The 17,671-nt window shown below is 38.3% G+C and overlaps 6 protein-coding genes, 2 non-coding genes and 1 pseudogene across 10 annotated transcripts; 5 read left to right on the forward strand and 4 right to left on the reverse strand.

Moving 5' to 3' along the window:
* Nucleotides 1–26: 26 nt before the first annotated feature.
* Nucleotides 27–2,206, forward strand: LOC104772728 (alpha/beta hydrolase domain-containing protein VTE7-like). Its single transcript, XM_010497311.3, has 10 exons — nucleotides 27–258; nucleotides 404–501; nucleotides 574–671; nucleotides 756–805; nucleotides 893–988; nucleotides 1,100–1,189; nucleotides 1,292–1,384; nucleotides 1,473–1,568; nucleotides 1,719–1,784; nucleotides 1,862–2,206. The coding sequence occupies exons 1-10, from the start codon at nucleotides 94–96 to the stop codon at nucleotides 2,012–2,014; spliced, it is 1,005 nt and encodes a 334-aa protein (XP_010495613.1). The 5' UTR covers nucleotides 27–93; the 3' UTR covers nucleotides 2,015–2,206.
* A 59-nt stretch (nucleotides 2,207–2,265) lies between these two features.
* Nucleotides 2,266–3,572, reverse strand: LOC104772735 (PLASMODESMATA CALLOSE-BINDING PROTEIN 1-like; annotated as a pseudogene). Its single transcript, XR_015595216.1, has 4 exons — nucleotides 3,360–3,572; nucleotides 2,932–3,174; nucleotides 2,811–2,847; nucleotides 2,266–2,723 (listed from the first exon to the last, which is right to left on the reverse strand). The product of XR_015595216.1 is annotated as a PLASMODESMATA CALLOSE-BINDING PROTEIN 1-like (transcript).
* A 762-nt stretch (nucleotides 3,573–4,334) lies between these two features.
* On the forward strand, nucleotides 4,335–4,407 carry TRNAA-UGC (transfer RNA alanine (anticodon UGC)). Its single transcript has one exon. It is a non-coding gene; the product is annotated as a tRNA-Ala (tRNA).
* Nucleotides 4,408–4,559: 152 nt separating this feature from the next.
* LOC104772741 (putative methyltransferase PMT4) lies at nucleotides 4,560–8,433 on the reverse strand. Its single transcript, XM_010497322.3, has 10 exons — nucleotides 8,002–8,433; nucleotides 7,091–7,836; nucleotides 6,866–7,001; nucleotides 6,526–6,766; nucleotides 6,186–6,411; nucleotides 5,968–6,095; nucleotides 5,570–5,873; nucleotides 5,274–5,406; nucleotides 4,949–5,181; nucleotides 4,560–4,858 (listed from the first exon to the last, which is right to left on the reverse strand). Exons 2-9 carry the CDS (start codon nucleotides 7,564–7,566, stop codon nucleotides 5,032–5,034), a joined length of 1,794 nt encoding a protein of 597 aa, XP_010495624.1. The 5' UTR covers nucleotides 7,567–7,836; nucleotides 8,002–8,433; the 3' UTR covers nucleotides 4,560–4,858; nucleotides 4,949–5,031.
* A 471-nt stretch (nucleotides 8,434–8,904) lies between these two features.
* On the forward strand, nucleotides 8,905–8,977 carry TRNAA-UGC (transfer RNA alanine (anticodon UGC)). Its single transcript has one exon. It is a non-coding gene; the product is annotated as a tRNA-Ala (tRNA).
* A 252-nt stretch (nucleotides 8,978–9,229) lies between these two features.
* LOC104772746 (protein KTI12 homolog) lies at nucleotides 9,230–10,653 on the reverse strand. The gene is made up of 2 exons (XM_010497328.3): nucleotides 10,516–10,653; nucleotides 9,230–10,338 (listed from the first exon to the last, which is right to left on the reverse strand). The coding sequence occupies exon 2, from the start codon at nucleotides 10,316–10,318 to the stop codon at nucleotides 9,419–9,421; it is 900 nt and encodes a 299-aa protein (XP_010495630.1). The 5' UTR covers nucleotides 10,319–10,338; nucleotides 10,516–10,653; the 3' UTR covers nucleotides 9,230–9,418.
* Nucleotides 10,654–10,791: 138 nt separating this feature from the next.
* Nucleotides 10,792–12,908, forward strand: LOC104772754 (uncharacterized). The gene is made up of 2 exons (XM_010497336.3): nucleotides 10,792–10,997; nucleotides 11,559–12,908. The coding sequence occupies exon 2, from the start codon at nucleotides 11,569–11,571 to the stop codon at nucleotides 12,658–12,660; it is 1,092 nt and encodes a 363-aa protein (XP_010495638.1). The 5' UTR covers nucleotides 10,792–10,997; nucleotides 11,559–11,568; the 3' UTR covers nucleotides 12,661–12,908.
* Nucleotides 12,909–13,126: 218 nt separating this feature from the next.
* LOC104772762 (putative SNAP25 homologous protein SNAP30) lies at nucleotides 13,127–14,939 on the forward strand. Of its 2 annotated transcripts, XM_010497345.3 has the most exons (6): nucleotides 13,127–13,281; nucleotides 13,402–13,767; nucleotides 13,854–13,947; nucleotides 14,301–14,428; nucleotides 14,513–14,610; nucleotides 14,697–14,939. In XM_010497345.3, exons 2-6 carry the CDS (start codon nucleotides 13,402–13,404, stop codon nucleotides 14,794–14,796), a joined length of 786 nt encoding a protein of 261 aa, XP_010495647.1. In that variant the 5' UTR covers nucleotides 13,127–13,281; the 3' UTR covers nucleotides 14,797–14,939. The 2 variants fall into 2 exon arrangements, with proteins under 2 accessions (XP_010495647.1, XP_010495643.1); XM_010497341.2 differs by lacking the exon at nucleotides 13,127–13,281 and having other exon boundaries at nucleotides 13,284–13,767.
* Nucleotides 14,940–15,168: 229 nt separating this feature from the next.
* Nucleotides 15,169–17,624, reverse strand: LOC104772776 (putative inactive purple acid phosphatase 2). Its single transcript, XM_010497351.3, has 2 exons — nucleotides 16,774–17,624; nucleotides 15,169–16,690 (listed from the first exon to the last, which is right to left on the reverse strand). Exons 1-2 carry the CDS (start codon nucleotides 17,479–17,481, stop codon nucleotides 15,416–15,418), a joined length of 1,983 nt encoding a protein of 660 aa, XP_010495653.1. The 5' UTR covers nucleotides 17,482–17,624; the 3' UTR covers nucleotides 15,169–15,415.
* Nucleotides 17,625–17,671: the final 47 nt, after the last annotated feature.

The raw sequence follows: 17,671 nt of genomic DNA on the forward strand, positions 1-17,671 counted from the left end.
GCCACGTGTCATATCTGTTCTATCAAGTACTGTACCAACCAACCCGCTTCCGAAGTGAAACAGAGAGTACAGAGAGACGCGTCGTCTTCCACGATGCTCTCAACGATGACGGCGGTTTCTCGGCCGGTTTTCAAATTGAAACGGCCGTTCAAAGTGACGGCGGAGAAATTCCCGACGTTCTTGCCGAGTGATGTTGAGAGAATCAAAGACAAGTTTGCTTTGAAGCTCGCCACCAGAATCGAGAGGCTTCCCGTATCTGTAAGTGACACGTTTACAACTATAATATAAATCTTTTCAAATCGGAAGTATGATCCTTTTATTATGATTGAGAATTTTGAGCTTCTCACATTTTCTTAGCTGCAAGTGAGTTGATTGACTTGTTAAGTTAATTGAAATCACATAGGTAAGCTTCACTGAGAAAAGTATTATGAGCAGTTGCGTGACACCGCTGACGCGGATCGAGACAACAAGTCCTGTTGTGCTTCTACACGGATTTGATAGGTACTATTTCCTTTGATCTCAACTCAGATTATGTGGTATCTTTTAAGTTTTTTAAAAAACTCTTGTAAACAGTTCTTGTTTAGAGTGGAGATACACTTATCCATTGCTTGAAGAGGCTGGTTTAGAAACATGGGCATTTGATATCCTTGGTTGGGGTTTTTCTGATTTAGGTTCACTTCCTTTCCCTTCTTCTCTCATGCGCCGAAATTTTCAACGTTTCCGCACTTACTCAGTTTCCATGCTTCTCTTTTCAGGGAAACTTCCACCGTGTGATGTAACGTCTAAAAGAGAGCATTTTTACAAGGTTTGTAGTCATTTCCTTTTACTTATGTGGTTTTCATGTTAGTTGAGGGGAATTGATTTTGCTCTTCTTGTATGGATGGATACATAGTTCTGGAAGACTCATATTAAAAGGCCTGTGGTTTTGGTTGGGCCGAGCCTCGGTGCTGCTGTCGCAATTGACATTGCAGTCAACCATCCAGAAGCGGTACTTGTAGAATCCTTAAGGAGTTTTCCATTATTTCTCATAAAGAAGTTTATTAGTAAACATGTTCAGAAGATATTGACTATGAGAAGAAATCTTTGAATATTCATTCAGGTTGAGTCCTTGGTTTTAATGGACGCAAGCGTTTACGCTGAAGGTACTGGAGACTTGGCAACTTTACCCAAAGCAGCAGCTTATGCTGGTGTAAGTTCTCATCAACTTTTATACATAATAGTCCCTGATTGTGCTGGAAGTGATCCTCTGAGTAAAACTCCTCACAATTCTGTTAACTTTATGGTTTTTTAGGTATATCTACTGAAGAGTATTCCATTGCGGTTATACGTGAACTTCATTTGTTTCAATGGTATCTCATTGGAAACTAGTTGGGACTGGACAAAGGTAAAGAAGCCTTACTAAGCGAGTTCTTATTGGTATAACAAGAAACTAGCTCTCAGTCTGTTTTTTCTTTTTTTTTGTCTCAATCTAGATTGGTCGCTTGCATTGTTTATATCCTTGGTGGGAAGATGCAACTGTTAGTTTTATGACGAGCGGAGGATACAACGTAACTTCTTTGATAAAAAAGGTACTTTCTTTTAAATCATTTCTTGTTCATTCAGATTTTGGAAAAGATGAAATCAAGAAGAGAAACCATGCTTTGATATTTCTATGTTTGCTCTTTCTTTTCTACTCTTTATCTTCTGTTGCAGGCTACTGAAAAGATTCTGTTCTGCAGGTTTCACAGAAGACACTGATACTATGGGGAGAGGATGACCAAATCATTAGCAACAAGCTCGCTTGGGTTAGAATTTTGTAATCTCTATATAACTATATTTAAATTGGTCTCACTAGTTCTAAATCATTTCTTCTTCAATACAGAGACTTCACGGAGAATTACCGAACGCGCGAGTGGCACAAATATCAGACTGTGGACACCTTCCCCACGTCGAAAAACCGGCTACTGTGGCTAAACTGATCACAGAGTTTGTTAGAGAGACTTGTTGCAGGGAAGTGGTTGAAACTATATCTTAGAGCCTTGGGGGCGTTGGGAATTATTGAAGGTGTGTTTCTTACCAAAATCTAACTACTCAAATTGTATAGTTGATACTTCACTTCTTTCATTGTTGGTTGGTCTTTTTTTGAATAAATAAAATTAATCCCCCACACTTGTTGTACTCTATGATTGATCAAAATAAATTATTGCTGATATCATTTAAAAAAAAACACACAAGAAACGAGTTGGTAAGGTTGTTGTTGAGAGGTCTTCATCATAAACTCATCACTTCCCAAATCGTTTGTTTCCATTCTCATCACTAAGATTTAATGTTCTGTTTTTTCTTTCTTTACTCAAGATTCGATTAGAGCAACCTCTTTACATAATAAACGAAAGCCCAACAAACGCCTAAGCTTCATGTTCCCACCCATAATAGAATCAGAAGTGGATGTCTTTGCCTCTCTACACGTGTCCAAATCCCAACCGTACATCAGAACCCCATAGAAACGCTAGTAATGATGAGAAACAGAGTCTAAAAACAGAGGAGATGACCAAACTTGAAGCACCACTGCCTGAGTTGCCTGGGTTGAAGACTCCTGTTGGACCAAACACCGGAGGAGTTCCCGGGAACGGAGTTCCTGGAAATGGATTCCCGTATTTGGAGTTGTTCCGTTGGACGGAGTTGTTCCGTTGGACGGAGTTGTTCCAGTTGGTGGTGTAGTTGATGGAGGTGATCTTGTAGAGGAGCTGTTATAAAATAGTGAACAAAAAGTAAACTTCACGTTTTAATGTGAATGAGACAGCTTTAGGTTAAATGGAAGTGATCATACAAACCTAGGGCTTAAAGGAAAGATGCAACCAGTACCCAAATCTGCACAAAAAGAACGTCATTAATTTTAAGATCACAACTTTTTCATCCAAAGACTTAAAAACTTTTATGGGTGGTTGACTTTACTGGAAGGTGGGTTTGGATTGGTAGTGGCAGTGCCGGAGAAATTGCAGCTTCCAGGGACTTGAGCTGCGTTTTGGAAATAGCTATTAACAGCCCAATCACAGTGGCTTTTGATGGTGTTAGGTTGATAACAAGGAGCCTTGTCATGGATTGGATTACAATCTGCTAAGGTTCCACATGCATAGTCTATTGCTGTTTGAAGCTCTTTCTCTCCTATGCCATCTTTGCAGAGACAGTAAATTGCACCTAGAAAGATAGAGATATATATATTTTAGCTTTAGATTGAATTCTTTTAAAATATACTATAGAGCCTATTTAAATATGATGATAATAACTGTTCTTGAAAAGATCATTCCTTTACAGAAAGTTTGATTAAGGAAATAAGAAAATAAGAGTTAAATCATAAACAGAGAAGAAGAAGAAAGCTTTACTTGAAGATTTGGTGAAGGCCAAAAGAAGCAAGAGACCCAGAAACACGTTCATGATGATTAGTCCTAAGATCGCTGTTTAGGAGAACCACAAAAGAAACTTTGACCTTTAGACCAAGAACTAAAGATGATGGCTTTAGAGAGAGAGAGAGAGCTGTACAGAAGTTTAGGAGTATTGGAAAATGAAAGGTGGTTTAATAAAAGATTGGAAGAAACAAAACAAAACAAAAAAAACATTGTATAAAACCTTGTAAGTTAGTGTTTTGGTTCCAATATTCCAACGACGATTTCTTTTGTATTGACTTGTACACTGAAATAAAATAAACCTTTTTCAAAAAAGAAATACATTATTATAATAGGTTGATTTTTATAACGTACAAAAGAAAAAAAAAAGAAAGAGTTGAAAAAATTGACAAGTATCGACGAACATAATGCATTTACGTATAGAAGATATGCGTGCGGGGTCCTCTCTGTTTGTTGTTGCCAGCATAATGCATCTTTGGTAAATTATGTATTTAACGCATTTTTAGTTTAGCATTTTTTGACATGAGTCACGTTTTATGTGCAAAATAAAACTGCTTTGAAATTTACATATTGATGAGTCAAAATATTCTGATGAAACGTTTCTAAATTCAATAATATAATCCTATTATTCTGATGGGTATGTACTTCTCTTGTTGTGTGTGTGTGTGTGTGACACGACCGAAACGGTAATAGTTTTGGGTTTGAACACCAATTTTCGTTTGTTTAATGGTTTGAACTTTGAACTCAATTTAAGAATGGTTTTGACTAGTTAATGTATACGTAAAGCTTAATTTAATTAATGCATTATTTTTATGTATACCACCATTACACTTATTCATCAACCCCATTCACCATATTCATATATGAGCCGGCTTAGAGACTCAGAGCCATGTAATGTAATATGGTACGGTTTGAAACTAGAATATAGATTGTACAGTTTCACATTAAGCAAATGGGGATGTAGCTCAAATGGTAGAGCGCTCGCTTTGCATGCGAGAGGCACGGGGTTCGATCCCCCGCATCTCCAATTCTTTTTATCTTCTTTTAATTTATTTAAACATTCTATTACCATTACCATACTGGTACTAGTACTACACATCGCTGAAAACTATATTTTATGAACTGATGTTCTATCAACTTTTTTCTCTGTAGAACAATTGGTTTTGTAGCAGACTGCAGTAGATGAATTATGAATATATACGAGAGATATCCTTTGGAAACAATTACAAAACGCAGAAAATAAAACTGAAAACAAATAATGTGCGATAATGGATGAATGAAAGAAATTATATATAACAGAGCTGCAAATTTGTTTGCAAAACAGAAGAAGAAAATATGTAAAGAATGTTGTAATATGATGATGATCAAATCTTATCTTCCCCATTAGTAGAAAATCTCAGTCTCCATTTTGATCTACTTGATTTCTCCCCAGGGTTTGCAATGTATCATCATTTGGATCTTCGATGCAAAGTGAGACTCTGATTACATAGAAAATCTCAGTGTTCTTGAAGTTTCCAAAACTTGGAAATTTGTAGAAAAGAAGAGGGAGAGAGAGAGAGAGCGATCACCTATTGAAAAAAATACTGTACTTAGTGTCGCCGTCGGATGGTGCAGAGAAAGCAAAAGTTTTGACATCTTGCCTTGTTTTGAGTTACTTTTTCAGGAAAGGTTTTTGACAAACGAGGAGCCGTTGGTCACTTCCGTCTTGAAGGTCGATGACCCGTGCTTCCCAACGTACACGAGCAGCAAGTGTACGTGCCATCTCTATCACTCCAAGCTTATCGCTTAGCACAACCCATCCCTATCAATCAGTCAGCAAAGGCTAAGTTTCTCTCAGCTTATGATTTCCTAGTTAAGATCATATGAGAAATGGTGGGAAGTGTAGAAAAGAACCTCAGGGCGGAGAATCCGATCCATCTCCAAGAACAAGTCCATTAGGCTGCACCGTTCTGAGCTAAGATGTGTGAGAAGTTCATTGGCATGCAGCATGTCATATGTTCGAGGATAAGTAGGGAATGGTTCACACCTGAGCAGCATTAAAATGTCCAAGAAACAAATGTTATAAGCCAAAAGGAGGATATAAGCAATGAAAAACATGCTCTGAGTCTTATAGAGAGACCTAAGGCAGATAAATGTGATTAACCTAAGTCTTTTATGGAATATGTAAGTCTAAGAAAACAGACACTCACCAGTCATGTAGAACGCCGGGAAAACCTCGATCAAGTATAATAGGAAGAGTATTACGTGCTTTGACTGGGACAACATTCATCACCCAAACTGATTTCCCTTGTTTCAGTAAGGCGTGATTCAGATTCCCATAACGAGCATTCATGTCCATGGCATTGCGTATCATGTAAAAAGGTGGGACAGGATCTTCATCACCAGGTCTTTTGGGGTGGTCTGAGAATATCAAAGGTGTAAGCAAGGACCAATAGTTTTTTAGGGCTGATCTCCATACTTGTATATCCTCATCGAATTCTTCAGGTTTAATACCTGTTGAAAGAAATTTAATTCGGAGAAGAACATTAATCGCAAGAAAAGTATGAGCAATGAAAACTGAAAATGACTCGCAAAAATAAATAGTTACCATTTGCTGTAGACCTATTCTGAATAGGAATCCATCGTTTACTCTTGGTTCCACTTATACATGGAACAAGGGGTTGGTAATACGGAACACTATCATCATCTTTGCAAAGAGGTATAGAAGCTTCCGAGCTAAACAGCAAGCAGGAAAAAAGAAAGAACGACATCAGTGTGTGACTGTGAGTGACAAACCAAGCTTCAATACTCTGTTCTCATACTCACCGAGATGAATAACAATTTGAATCTGTTGTTTTCTGCCAAAGAAACGTCTCATCTTGCTGACCTGAGAGACTCCAGCAGATTTTCTTAGATAACTCATCCACTCGTGTGGAGATACTTGTTTTCTTAGTATCAGGAGAATTTCCATGTGCTTTGCTTGTAGGAGATGTTAAAACAAAATAACCCCCGGGCTTGAGAACACGATCCACTTCCAAGAGTAGCATTGCATCTGCTTAAGGGCAGATAATTGAAAGCATAACTCTGTAAGTTCCATTTCAAAGACCCAAATTCACATATGTTAACCAAAATAAGTGAAAGACTATGAACCATACTAGATAAATACCTTTTCTATCCCAAGTAATCCCACATTGAGCACAGTGGACCATGTCAAATGATAAAGGTGGATATGGAAGCTGTTTCGAAAATAAATTTCCAATCATTGCAGGAAGGCCTCTCTCTAGAGCTAACTGGACTTGGCTTCCAGTTGCCTCATACTCTGCTATACATATAGGCATCACGTTCAAAGACACTAGATGTGCACCAAAGCTACCAAATCCGCAACCAATGTCTAACACAGTCCGTATCTGCAAGAAAAGGAAGATAACTTATAGGAGTTTCTGTTGAAAACAGAACTAACGATCAAATGTTAAGACAAACTAGAGAAAGAAGATAAAACGTCTTACACCAGCTTGTCGAAACTCGGTATCGCTTCCTAATCCAATCATCTCAGCAATTTGAAAAGCATAATCTTTGACCCCATCAAAGAGCAAGCCATCTTCCGAGTGAAACGTAATTTGATTCTCTTCAAGCAACATTAGCCTAATGACAAGTATATTAAAAAAGATTAAGATGGTACAACACTAGCTGCTGAAACTGCATAACAAAGCTATGGTGATCACAAATAGTACCTTTTAGTCATAGTTCCTGATGAAAGAAACTGGTCTTTAGTAATCTTGACGTTCCCAGTCCATATAATATCTCTACCAACAGGCCATCTAAGTGGTATCTTATAATCCTTGGGAGGACGAACTAGACATCTTTCCTCTTCTCTTGCAAACCCACAATTCCGATCAGCAAGTACATTCTCTGTTACGTTATAACAAGGAACATAGTTTTCTCTTTCTTTACCACATAAAGGAAACTCTTTTAACCGATTGACCCCTAAGGAGAAAAACCTTAGATCTAGATAATCAATAGCTGCTTGTTCCTTAATCCTCCCATAGTTACTATAAACGTTGTGTGGCGGCACTCGCGTAGTCGAGGTCGTAGAAGAAGAATCATCAGAGTTTGGTACTAAAATGGTAATGAGAGCAATGACACCAAGGATCAAGAATAGTAAACCGCTGATCCGTGGTCTAAGACCAAAAACTGAGGCAAGCTTCATGGTCAGCTTTTATTGACACTATACAACCACCAATACCACTTTAAGTCCCTAAAAAAGATTTCTTAAATCCAACTAACACCATATAACCTAATCAAGCCATAAAAGATTCAACATTTGATTGATTCATGTAGACCAAACCACAAAAAGAAGAAAAAATCCAAATCAGGAAAGAGCATCAGTCACAGGACTGTATGCCAAATTCAGAACCAATACATAACAACAAGTATTGGTTAAATCCCAGATGTAGCCCAATTACGGAAACGAAACAACCTGCAACCAAATTTTCTCAGATCAAATTTTGTTTCTAAAAAAGGAAGATAGATAAAGTTTTAACCTTTTTACAAGAATTTTTAGATAAAGCTTTATTGTTTCTCGACGTATAGTTTTCTAGATCATAAACGAAATGAGTCAGGCAGGAACAAACAAACAACGAACCTCGTAATTTCTAATAATGAGATCTCGACGACGACAAACAAATCAAATAAGCCTGAACCAACGAATCGACGACGAGAAGAAAAAATAAACAGAAGGGTTTGGAGAAGCAGAGTAAGTGTAAATGAGGGTTGAAAAAAGAGAAAACTTTAAAGAATTGGACCAAAACGATGGCGAAAACGAAGTAACCAGTCAGAGAGTGATGTGATATGATTAGAGAAGAGAGGACTGTTAAGCTTTTTCTTGCTCTGCGTCTGTCTGTACTTTACTCCGTTTATGAATTTTTTATATATTAATAATTAAATAAGTTTGCATTATTAAAGGCTTTATGGATTTTTTACCAACGAGAATGTCGACAAAAAAGAAAGCCTTTACATATTTAACATTTTTTTTTGATTTTGCATTACTTTGCTTTAAGCCTGACTGAAATATTATGAGCGTATGAGGATTGAGGAACTTGTATTTATGTTATGAGCTGTTAAACAAATAATGTGGAGGAAAGAAAACAGAGAAAAAAACATCTTTTGAACAGCTATTATTACACAAGGAGACAAAATACAAAAAGAAGACATGGGGGACAAAGATTTCTCCAAATAACATGTTAATAACAGACCAAGGTTTTAATATTTTTTAAGCCATAAACTAATGAATCGCAAGTTTGAAGTTACAATATACATGGAGATAAAAAAAAAAAAAAAAAAAAAAAGAGCGAGAAATGATTGCTAACTTAGGTGGTGGATTTGGCTTTGCGCTTGTAGTAGTGGAGGAATCGCATCTTTGAACTTGATCGGAGCTGCTTAGTTATACTTGAGTTACTAACATCATCAGGCTAGCTTGGACAACTTTTCCAAGTTATAAATATATTAAAGTATATGTATAGTTCATACTGTATCATATTAATCAATTGGGGATGTAGCTCAAATGGTAGAGCGCTCGCTTTGCATGCGAGAGGCACGGGGTTCGATCCCCCGCATCTCCAAATTTTGACGTTGCTTAATTTTTTTTGGTTTGTGGGGTAAGAGATAAAAACAACTAGAGAACAAGGAGGCAGAGATGAAAAAAGCAGCTGACAATAGGAAGCAAAGCCTAGTCTCTCTTTTCGTATATGCCACACTCCATGTGAGGTGAGGCCAATGTGTACGACAATCTCGCAAGAAAGAAACATGGAAGCAACCTTTCATCTGTATGATGATGAGGAAGCAAGCTAAGTACTCTTGTTCCAGAAAAAAAATTCATCCAGGCCACCAAGGGACCATATCCATATAAGTAACGATCATATATGTTTGCAGTGTTATAACACATCAATTTAGCCCCAAAATTTCATTGAAGAACTACAAGGATGGAAACTTGACTTGAGTTAAGAAAATACAGAACCAAATTGTAAAAATGTTTTTTTTACCCACAAATTCCAAGCGTTTAATTAACCTCCAAACTCTCTGTTCAAGTAATCCACAAAACGTCTCTTTGCACTGTCTGCATCAGTTGGTAATGGTGGCCCGCTTAAACTCGATTGACCCATCAATTTAACAAACGTTCTCCGAAGCCTCCTTAGCTCCGGTAGTCCAATAGGTCTGCAGATTTCGATTGGAGGTAGTTCACTGCCAAGAGTAACTCTGCTTATAGCCCCACCAAGTGACTGTTGTTCCACAATCGCGTTGATGATTTCTTGTGTCGCTCTGTCCAACTCGTAAAGAGAATTCGCTTCTGAGAATCTAGCAGCCTGAGTGGCGATACTTGGTTGGAGAATCCTCACATCTTGCGTTCTGGAGTCAACAGTCTTGGTTAGATAAGTCACAGCCTCTGAAATCACAGGAGAGGATTTGTCTATTCCTTCTCGAGCAGGGTACAGCTCAAACAGAGGTGAATCCCACCGGTTTCTTCTCTCAGGTTTCTCGAATCTTCTCACCAGATCTTCGAATATACCATCGCCATATGAAGCCTCACCTCTATCACTACGTTCTTTATTCCATTGCCTGCAATGAGCTTCATCCACATCACAGTAAACAACACAATACCTAATCCCAGCAGCACGCGCGATACACCAGAGCTCGTATCTGTAACCTTTGATACTGTTTAACGAATCCACAATAACAATATCGCCTCTCGAAACTGATCTATCAACATCTGACCTGAGCTTTCCTCTCAGATTCTTCTCCGCAGGCATGTTAGCATAGTTTTGGTTGCGATCTAGATGAAACGAAGCCTCATCAATGATCCTAACACTCTGTTTCGTCTCTGACTCTCCCAGTGTTTCAGCTAAGGTTACTGCAGCTATTGACTTACCACTACAAGGTTGCCCACAAATCACAACTAGCGCCATTGGCTTATATCACACACAACCTAAAAATTGGAGTCAATATAAAACTTTAGATCCAATCATCCAAAACTGTGCAACGACCCAGATTCACATATAACGGATTCAATCCTCTAGAACAAGTTAAAGCATCAAACTTTATACATATATACTCCCAAAATTAACAATTCCGACGAAAAAATCAAGATAAATCAAAACATTACCAGAGCAAAATCGGGAGTGTTGTTCGACAGGTTGAAGAAAGCAAAGAGTGATGATGATGCTAATGGTCGCGTGAGAATCTAATTTGGGAATTTAGGGTTTATAAGATTATAACCGGTTTAATTCGTTTGGTTCGGTTTGTTAATTATGTGCCGACGTTACCGGTTAAGAAGATAGATACGAGCCGGATTTGCCAACACAAGTTGCGAGGCACGTTGATGGTATACGGCGAGGATAATTTGGTAACTTCAAATTTTCTGTAAAGATTTAAATAAAGTACAGCTCATTCGAGGTTGTCTCGGTATCCGAATTAAAATCCGGGTTTCAAAATCGGGTCTTTCCCCCAATCGAAAAAAAGCACGAATTTTTAACCCTAGCCGCGTCCTAAAATTCCCCCAAATTTTTTTTTTTTTTCCTTACAAAATTTTCTTCGATTTCTTTTTTCAGATCCCTTCCTTAATCCAGATCGATCTTCAAATCAATTGTAATTTTCTTATTCCTCTCGATTTCCTCCTTCAATCGATGTCTGTTTTGTTATCATCGCATCGTTTTGGTCAAATCTAGGGTTTGAGTCAGATCCAGATCTTGAAACAACAGATCTGATTAATCTTTGGTCTTTGATGTTGATTTCATTAAATAGGTTTACCGGATCTGTTGTTAATTCGGGTTTTCCCCAATTTTTATTGTCCGATTTGGGGATCTCGTAGATCTCGATGTTTTAGGGTTCGTCAGATATGTCTATTAACCGAGGGCTTTTTGTCTGTTTTCTTGATAATTAACCGATTCTTTGATTTACGATTCTTAATTTGATGATTTAATCCGTGAATTGAAATCTAGGGTTAGGGTTTTTTTTCAAATTTGGGGATTTTTTTAATTTACCCAAATTAAATTGGGGTTAATTTTTTTTTATTTTTTTATTATACTCTAATTAAATTATTTTACTGGTGAAATAGTCTTCTTGTTGTCACTTGTCAGTGTGAGTCTGTGGTTCTCATAGATAACCTTCACGCCAAGTAACTAAATGGCTTTGGTTCTTATTTTACAGTCTCAAAAATATGGGTTTCAAGCGCACTTTTGATGCTGAGGATGTCCAAGAGCTCAACGTTAAGCATGCAAGACAGATTAGTTATTGCAATAAGCTGACCAAGCTAGATGAAGGAGTTCCATCTCAGTCTACCCTTTCTCATGAATCTCCTGAGTCAGATATACCTTGGAGACCAGTTTGCTCGGAAGATGTTTATTGTTCTCCGATGTCTCCTAGAAAACAAGTTCCTGTCGGGCCGGATTACCAGGCGGTTATTCCTGAATGTGTCAAGGAAGAGGCAAGTCATCAGTCAGGTCAGGCTGTGACGGGGAAGTGCGTAATTCCAATGCCTGACTGTGAAACCGAGATTTGCAAAATTGGTAAAGGAAGAAAGGAATGCATTTGCCTGGATAAAGGTTCCACCAGATGTGTGCAGCAGCATATCATGGAAAACAGGGAAGACTTGTTTGAAACTATTGGATACGACAGATGCCTGGATTTAGGTCTTTGTGAAATGGGGGAGGAAGTAGCCGGCAAACTAACTGAAGATGAGGAAGATCTATTTCACGAGGTTGTTTACTCCAACCCGGTGTCACTGGACAGGGATTTCTGGAAACACCTTAAGTCTGCGTTTCCTTCGAGAACCATGAAGGAAATTGTGAGTTATTATTTCAATGTCTTTATCCTGCGAAGACGAGCTATCCAGAATCGTTCCAAAAGCCTGGATGCTGATAGTGATGATGACGAGTGGGAAGTAGAGTATGACAACACCTTTTATGGTGCTGAAACTCCATCAGATGATAAAGCCGAAAAAAGCCTCTCAAGAGACGAAGAAGAAGAAGAGGAAGAGGTTAATGTTAATGCAGATTCGAACATGTCCTTTGAATACCAGTCCAATGTTATCTACTCTCGATGTCCAGTTAGAAACAGAGAAGAATCCAACATTGGGAATTACTGGCGCCACTGCAATGATCTTGTGGATAATTCATATTCATTTGATCCTTGTGATTCGATACTACCAGATCATTGCTGGACTAAGAACATTGATCTGCTTCCAACTTCAAACATCATTGATGAGATCTTTGGTCAAGACCCGTGGGATGATTTTTCGAGAGGGAAGTAAATGAAGAACGATCTCAGTTCTCCATTATTACTCTGCTCTTAAGTTCTGAATCTTGTTTATGTAAATGCATTATTTAAAAAAAAAACTCAAGTTGGAAGTTTCAGGGAGTCTTGTATAGTTTATGGCCCTTGAAGCTCTGTGTTTTTGATGCTTTAGGTTATTTTATTACCTTTGTTAATCAGAATTAGATTTTGTTGTAAGAAGAAGAAAAAATCTTCAAACTGTTTAATGAACTAACTTTTTGTTCATATTCTTAATTCAAATCTCACTTCCTATACCTACGATTTCAGTAATCAGCTTCTCCAGTACTTGACATTTACTCTATTTTCTTGAACTTGAACTAACAGTACTAGACATAAACCTCGTCTCTGAAACAGAGTGTTTGGTTATTACTAACGGTCCCAAAATAGGAAGCAGCAGAAGACTGTGACGTGAAGGTGGATCCTTCTCTGACGCGTCTCCCTTCATCTCTAAATCCCTTCAACAGTAAACAAACAGAGAGAGAATCAAAAACAATTCTTTTGATCCATTCTTGAATTACATATCTCTATCACAGGTGACATGTTTCTATTTTTGGATAGCCATTTTTCTTAATCAGAATTTTTTTCAGAGATTTCACAGGTAATCCATCAGATTCTATCTCTTCCTGATTCGAAACTTTCCAATATTTTTAACATTTTCATATCAAGTTCTTGAGAATCTTTCGTCAATCATCATCATCGTTATTTCCTTGTTGAATAGATGTTTGGATTTTTCAAATCTCCGGGAAACAATAAGCTTCCCAATGAATCATCAGGAGGAACAATCACTGCAGGAAGAAGGACTTCTTCAGAACCAATCCTTATAACACCTGATTTCGACGATGACGACAAATACAAGAATGGTTTCCGTGATTCTGGTGGTCTGCAGAGCCAAACCACAGAGGAGTTAGAGAACTATGCGGTTTATAAAGCCGAAGAAACAACCAAAGGTGTTAACAATTGTCTTAAAATCGCTGAAGATATAAGATCAGATGCTACAAGAACTCTCGAAATGTTGCATGACCAAGGTGAACAGATCAACAGGACTCATGCTATGGCTGTTGATATGGATAAAGATCTTAGCCGGGTAAAGATTTTCGTATCCTTCTTACGTTCTTTGAAATTATAGGTTCTGTTTTTTATGGGTGCTGATGAAAATGTTTGTTAAATTAGGGAGAGAAACTTTTGAACAACTTAGGAGGAATGTTTTCAAAGCCATGGAAACCAAAGAAGACTAAAACTATCTCAGGACCTATGATCACACCAGGTTTTAATCCTTCTAACAGAATCTATACCTAGTTACATAATGTATGCAATCTCAATCTCTAGTGTTTTTTTAACGTTTCCGAGCTCTTGATTCTTGATTGGATAAAATTATGTGTTTGATGATCATGTTGTTACCTCATTAATAACTCATATCATCTCTATAGTTATTGTTTTCACACTTTAGGACTCATGATTCTTGATCATAAGATGATCATCTTTGTTTGCAGTTTGAAGATTAGGAAAAAAACTCGATCCTTAACTTGTGAATAACTCGTATCATCTTGATTCTTGATTCTTGATTGGATTATATCATGTATATGGTGGTCATGTTAAATATAGTTATTGAACCTTTAGATAAACCGTCGAAGAAGGGTGAGAATCATAAGGAAGAGCGAGAGAAACTCGGTTTGGGTGGGAAAGGACGATCGAGCAGCCAACCACCTGCACTAGACCAACCAACAAACGCGTTGCAGAAAGTTGAGGTGTGTGTTCTGTTTTATAAGTTTTGCAGATCTCTTCAATCTTTTAAATGAAGGAAAGTTGTTAAAAACATATGTTTAATGCAGCTAGAGAAGGCAAAACAAGATGATGGACTTTCAGATTTAAGTGACATTTTGGGTGATCTTAAGAGCATGGCTGTTGATATGGGATCTGAGATCGACAAGTCAGATAACACAAATTACATATACTCATACATTTTTATGCTTGTGTTTAATATACTTATTATTGTTTTTGGTGCAAAAATTGCAGGCAAAACAAAGCTCTTGATCATCTCGGCGACGATGTTGATGAGCTTAACTCTCGTGTTAAAGGAGCTAATCAACGAGCACGTCATTTGCTTTCCAAATAAGCAACCCACCTTCCACAAATATTGCTGTTCTTATATGTATATTATTACGTATCTTCTCTTTTTTTACTTCCACATTTGAGATTTTCTTCTTTGTTCATTCTTTGCTACATAATTTGTCAATATTAACAACACATTTGATTCAATTGTTTCTATTAATTTTACAGACAATATTATATCGAAGTGTTTATACCTATTACAAACTGAATCGATCCAATCTAAAACAAAACATTAAACTATCAAACTGAGAATAAAACCCCACCAAATTAATCCATACTTTACAAGTTGGTTTCAGTTTGTTTCAAATATGCTTCAACCAGAAACCTTAAAACTAAAACCGAACAGAAGCCTGGTTTAGTTGATTAGACTCTGCAGTTCCAAAAGTGTTGTATTTCTATAGTATAACTCAAACAGTACATTAATGTAATTACAGCAAAATCCCTTCAGTCTGTAACATCGTAGTGATACTCACAAACTCTTACAAATAATAAGCACAAGAAGACACTATCTAACAACAATCAGTATTATTTGTAGTGTACAAAAACTTATCTTCTCTTCCCAACACCGTGGTAAAAAAGAGATCCTATACAAATCATGCCCCCTAAATAGACTCAGTTCAATATTATGTCTCTTCGTTCTTGACTGGGATCCAACGGTTACCAGACGACGATTTCTTTCCACGGGTGAAAAACCCGATAATGAACCCTAACACCACACCCGCAACCATCAAGCCTGCTCCTTTGACATACCACAAGGTATTAGATTCGGATTTTCTAATCAGCGTAGCAGAAGCGGAAACGGTTTTAAGACTTGGGATTTTAGTACTCTCTTTACTCCCACTGATTACTTCCCCAGAAGCTAACATCTCAACAGTATCATGAACTTCACCATCATGGTTACCCACAAATGAGACAGTGAGCTTTTCTTTGTTTGCAACTAAACGAGTGTATCCAAACTCACCCGTACGATACATTGATTGTTCAGGCTGAGGGAATATAGGAACATCTGGATGGTTTGGTCTCGGCTGCCAAATTGGTTGCCAATCTTGACCAGCCATACCGATCACAAGATGAACCGGGCTTCCTGGCCACTGTTTGCCGCAAGTGTTGTTGCTTATCGGACAAAACCTTTCGTATCTATGAACATGTCCCCATAGAGCAAGTGTGACATTGTTGTCCACAAAGAGCGGTTCCAAATGCTCAACCATCTTTTGTCTAATCATAGTATCTCTAACCTCATTGCTCGTAGTGTACATCGGTCTATGTCCTTGCACAACAACAAACGGCGTTTTCTGCCTGTTCACAGTCTCTAGATCTCGCTTTATGAATTCATACTGACTGCCTCCTTTAACAAAATTCGTCTCTGTGGAGATATAGAGGAAATGAACCGATCCCATATCATAAGAATAATATAGATTCCTCGTCGGAGGAGCTTTCATTCCCGTGGGTTCTGAAGAATTCCCAGGCATGTTGAACTTCAAACTATACGGCACACCACATTCACCACCACCATCAGTTCCATAAGTCGTAGCTGCCCAATCAGGTTTCCAAGGCTGAGTAGGGAAATCATACTCATGATTACCAATGCAAACATGGTAAGGAACTTTGGAGGCAATAGGCTCAATCTGAGCAAAGAACTCATCCCATACCCACGAGTAACCACGAGCGTAACTTATATCTCCAATGTGTGAAATAAGAGCTGGCTTTTCACCAAGAGCTTCAATATCACGGAGGATCCACTTCACCGTAGCTATACTCTCATCTTGTGTTCGGATAAATGTAGTGTAAGGCGTAGCACAACCCATATCTCCAAACATGAAAGCTACTGTTTCTTCTGAGTATGCATCTCTAGCAATAAAACTACGGATCTCACTCCATCCCTTAGATTCACTCCCAACCTAATTCATAGAATCCATTAGTCAATCCTGTAATCTAAACATATATCTTTCAGAAGCTTTAGATTGGGATATGTGAATAATACCTGATAATAGTACCTAACGCCATTGTTCAAATTCTTCATAACGGTATCGTAAATCCAACCAGGATCTCTCCACCCGATGGTTGAATTCGCCGGCGAATCACACATGTGCTCTCTCTCGTACCTCATCCCACGAGCCGCAGCGGAATTGCCTAACAAGTCCTTCTCTTCTCCGTATCTAACGAAACGTTCCTCTCCATCTCCAGCTACAAACATGACACGCATCGTGTTAACCTTATCCGTGAACGACAAATGAATCTGCTCCGGCTTGCCAACGCCGCCGGATCCGAAGCTCAGCTGCTCCGATTCAGCTAAAAGATGTTTAGTTCCCGGTAAAGGATTCTGATCATGATCCTGGTGTTTCATATCGATCTCTGATTCGCTCCATCTGAAGATCCGAAACGTGTAGTTCGATCGGAGATTTGTCAAAGGAAGAGAGATCGAACCGAATCCAGATTTCCAAGTGGACGATTCGTTGAGGAACTTGTAACCGATGAAGTGATCGCTAGGAGACTCCGGCGGCGAATAGAGGCCTAACCAATCGAGATCTGACGGAGAATCGACGCCGGACCATTGGATCACGACGGTATCGCCAGATCGATTCAAAGCTTTCGGGGAAATAGAAACTGTAGCTTTGGCATTAGCAGAGGAAGCGAAGACGGAGATGAAAAGGAGGAGGAGGAGGAAGAAGAAGGAGAAATTGACGATCATGGCGACGGAGGAATGCAAGAATAGTTGTTGCCGGAGCAGAGCGCCGGAGATGAAAGTTATATAAACAGTGATTAGTACAAGAATAGTTGTTACCTGTGATTTGTGGTGGTTAGCTCTTTGAAAAACCAATGGATGATGATCTTTGACCTGTCACCTTCTTAAAGATGGGTCTATCTAAAGCCCAATAAAA

This window comes from Camelina sativa, chromosome 3 (assembly GCF_030686135.1).
Source record: "Camelina sativa cultivar CO46 ecotype springtype chromosome 3, ASM3068613v1".
NCBI lineage: Eukaryota > Viridiplantae > Streptophyta > Magnoliopsida > Brassicales > Brassicaceae > Camelina > Camelina sativa.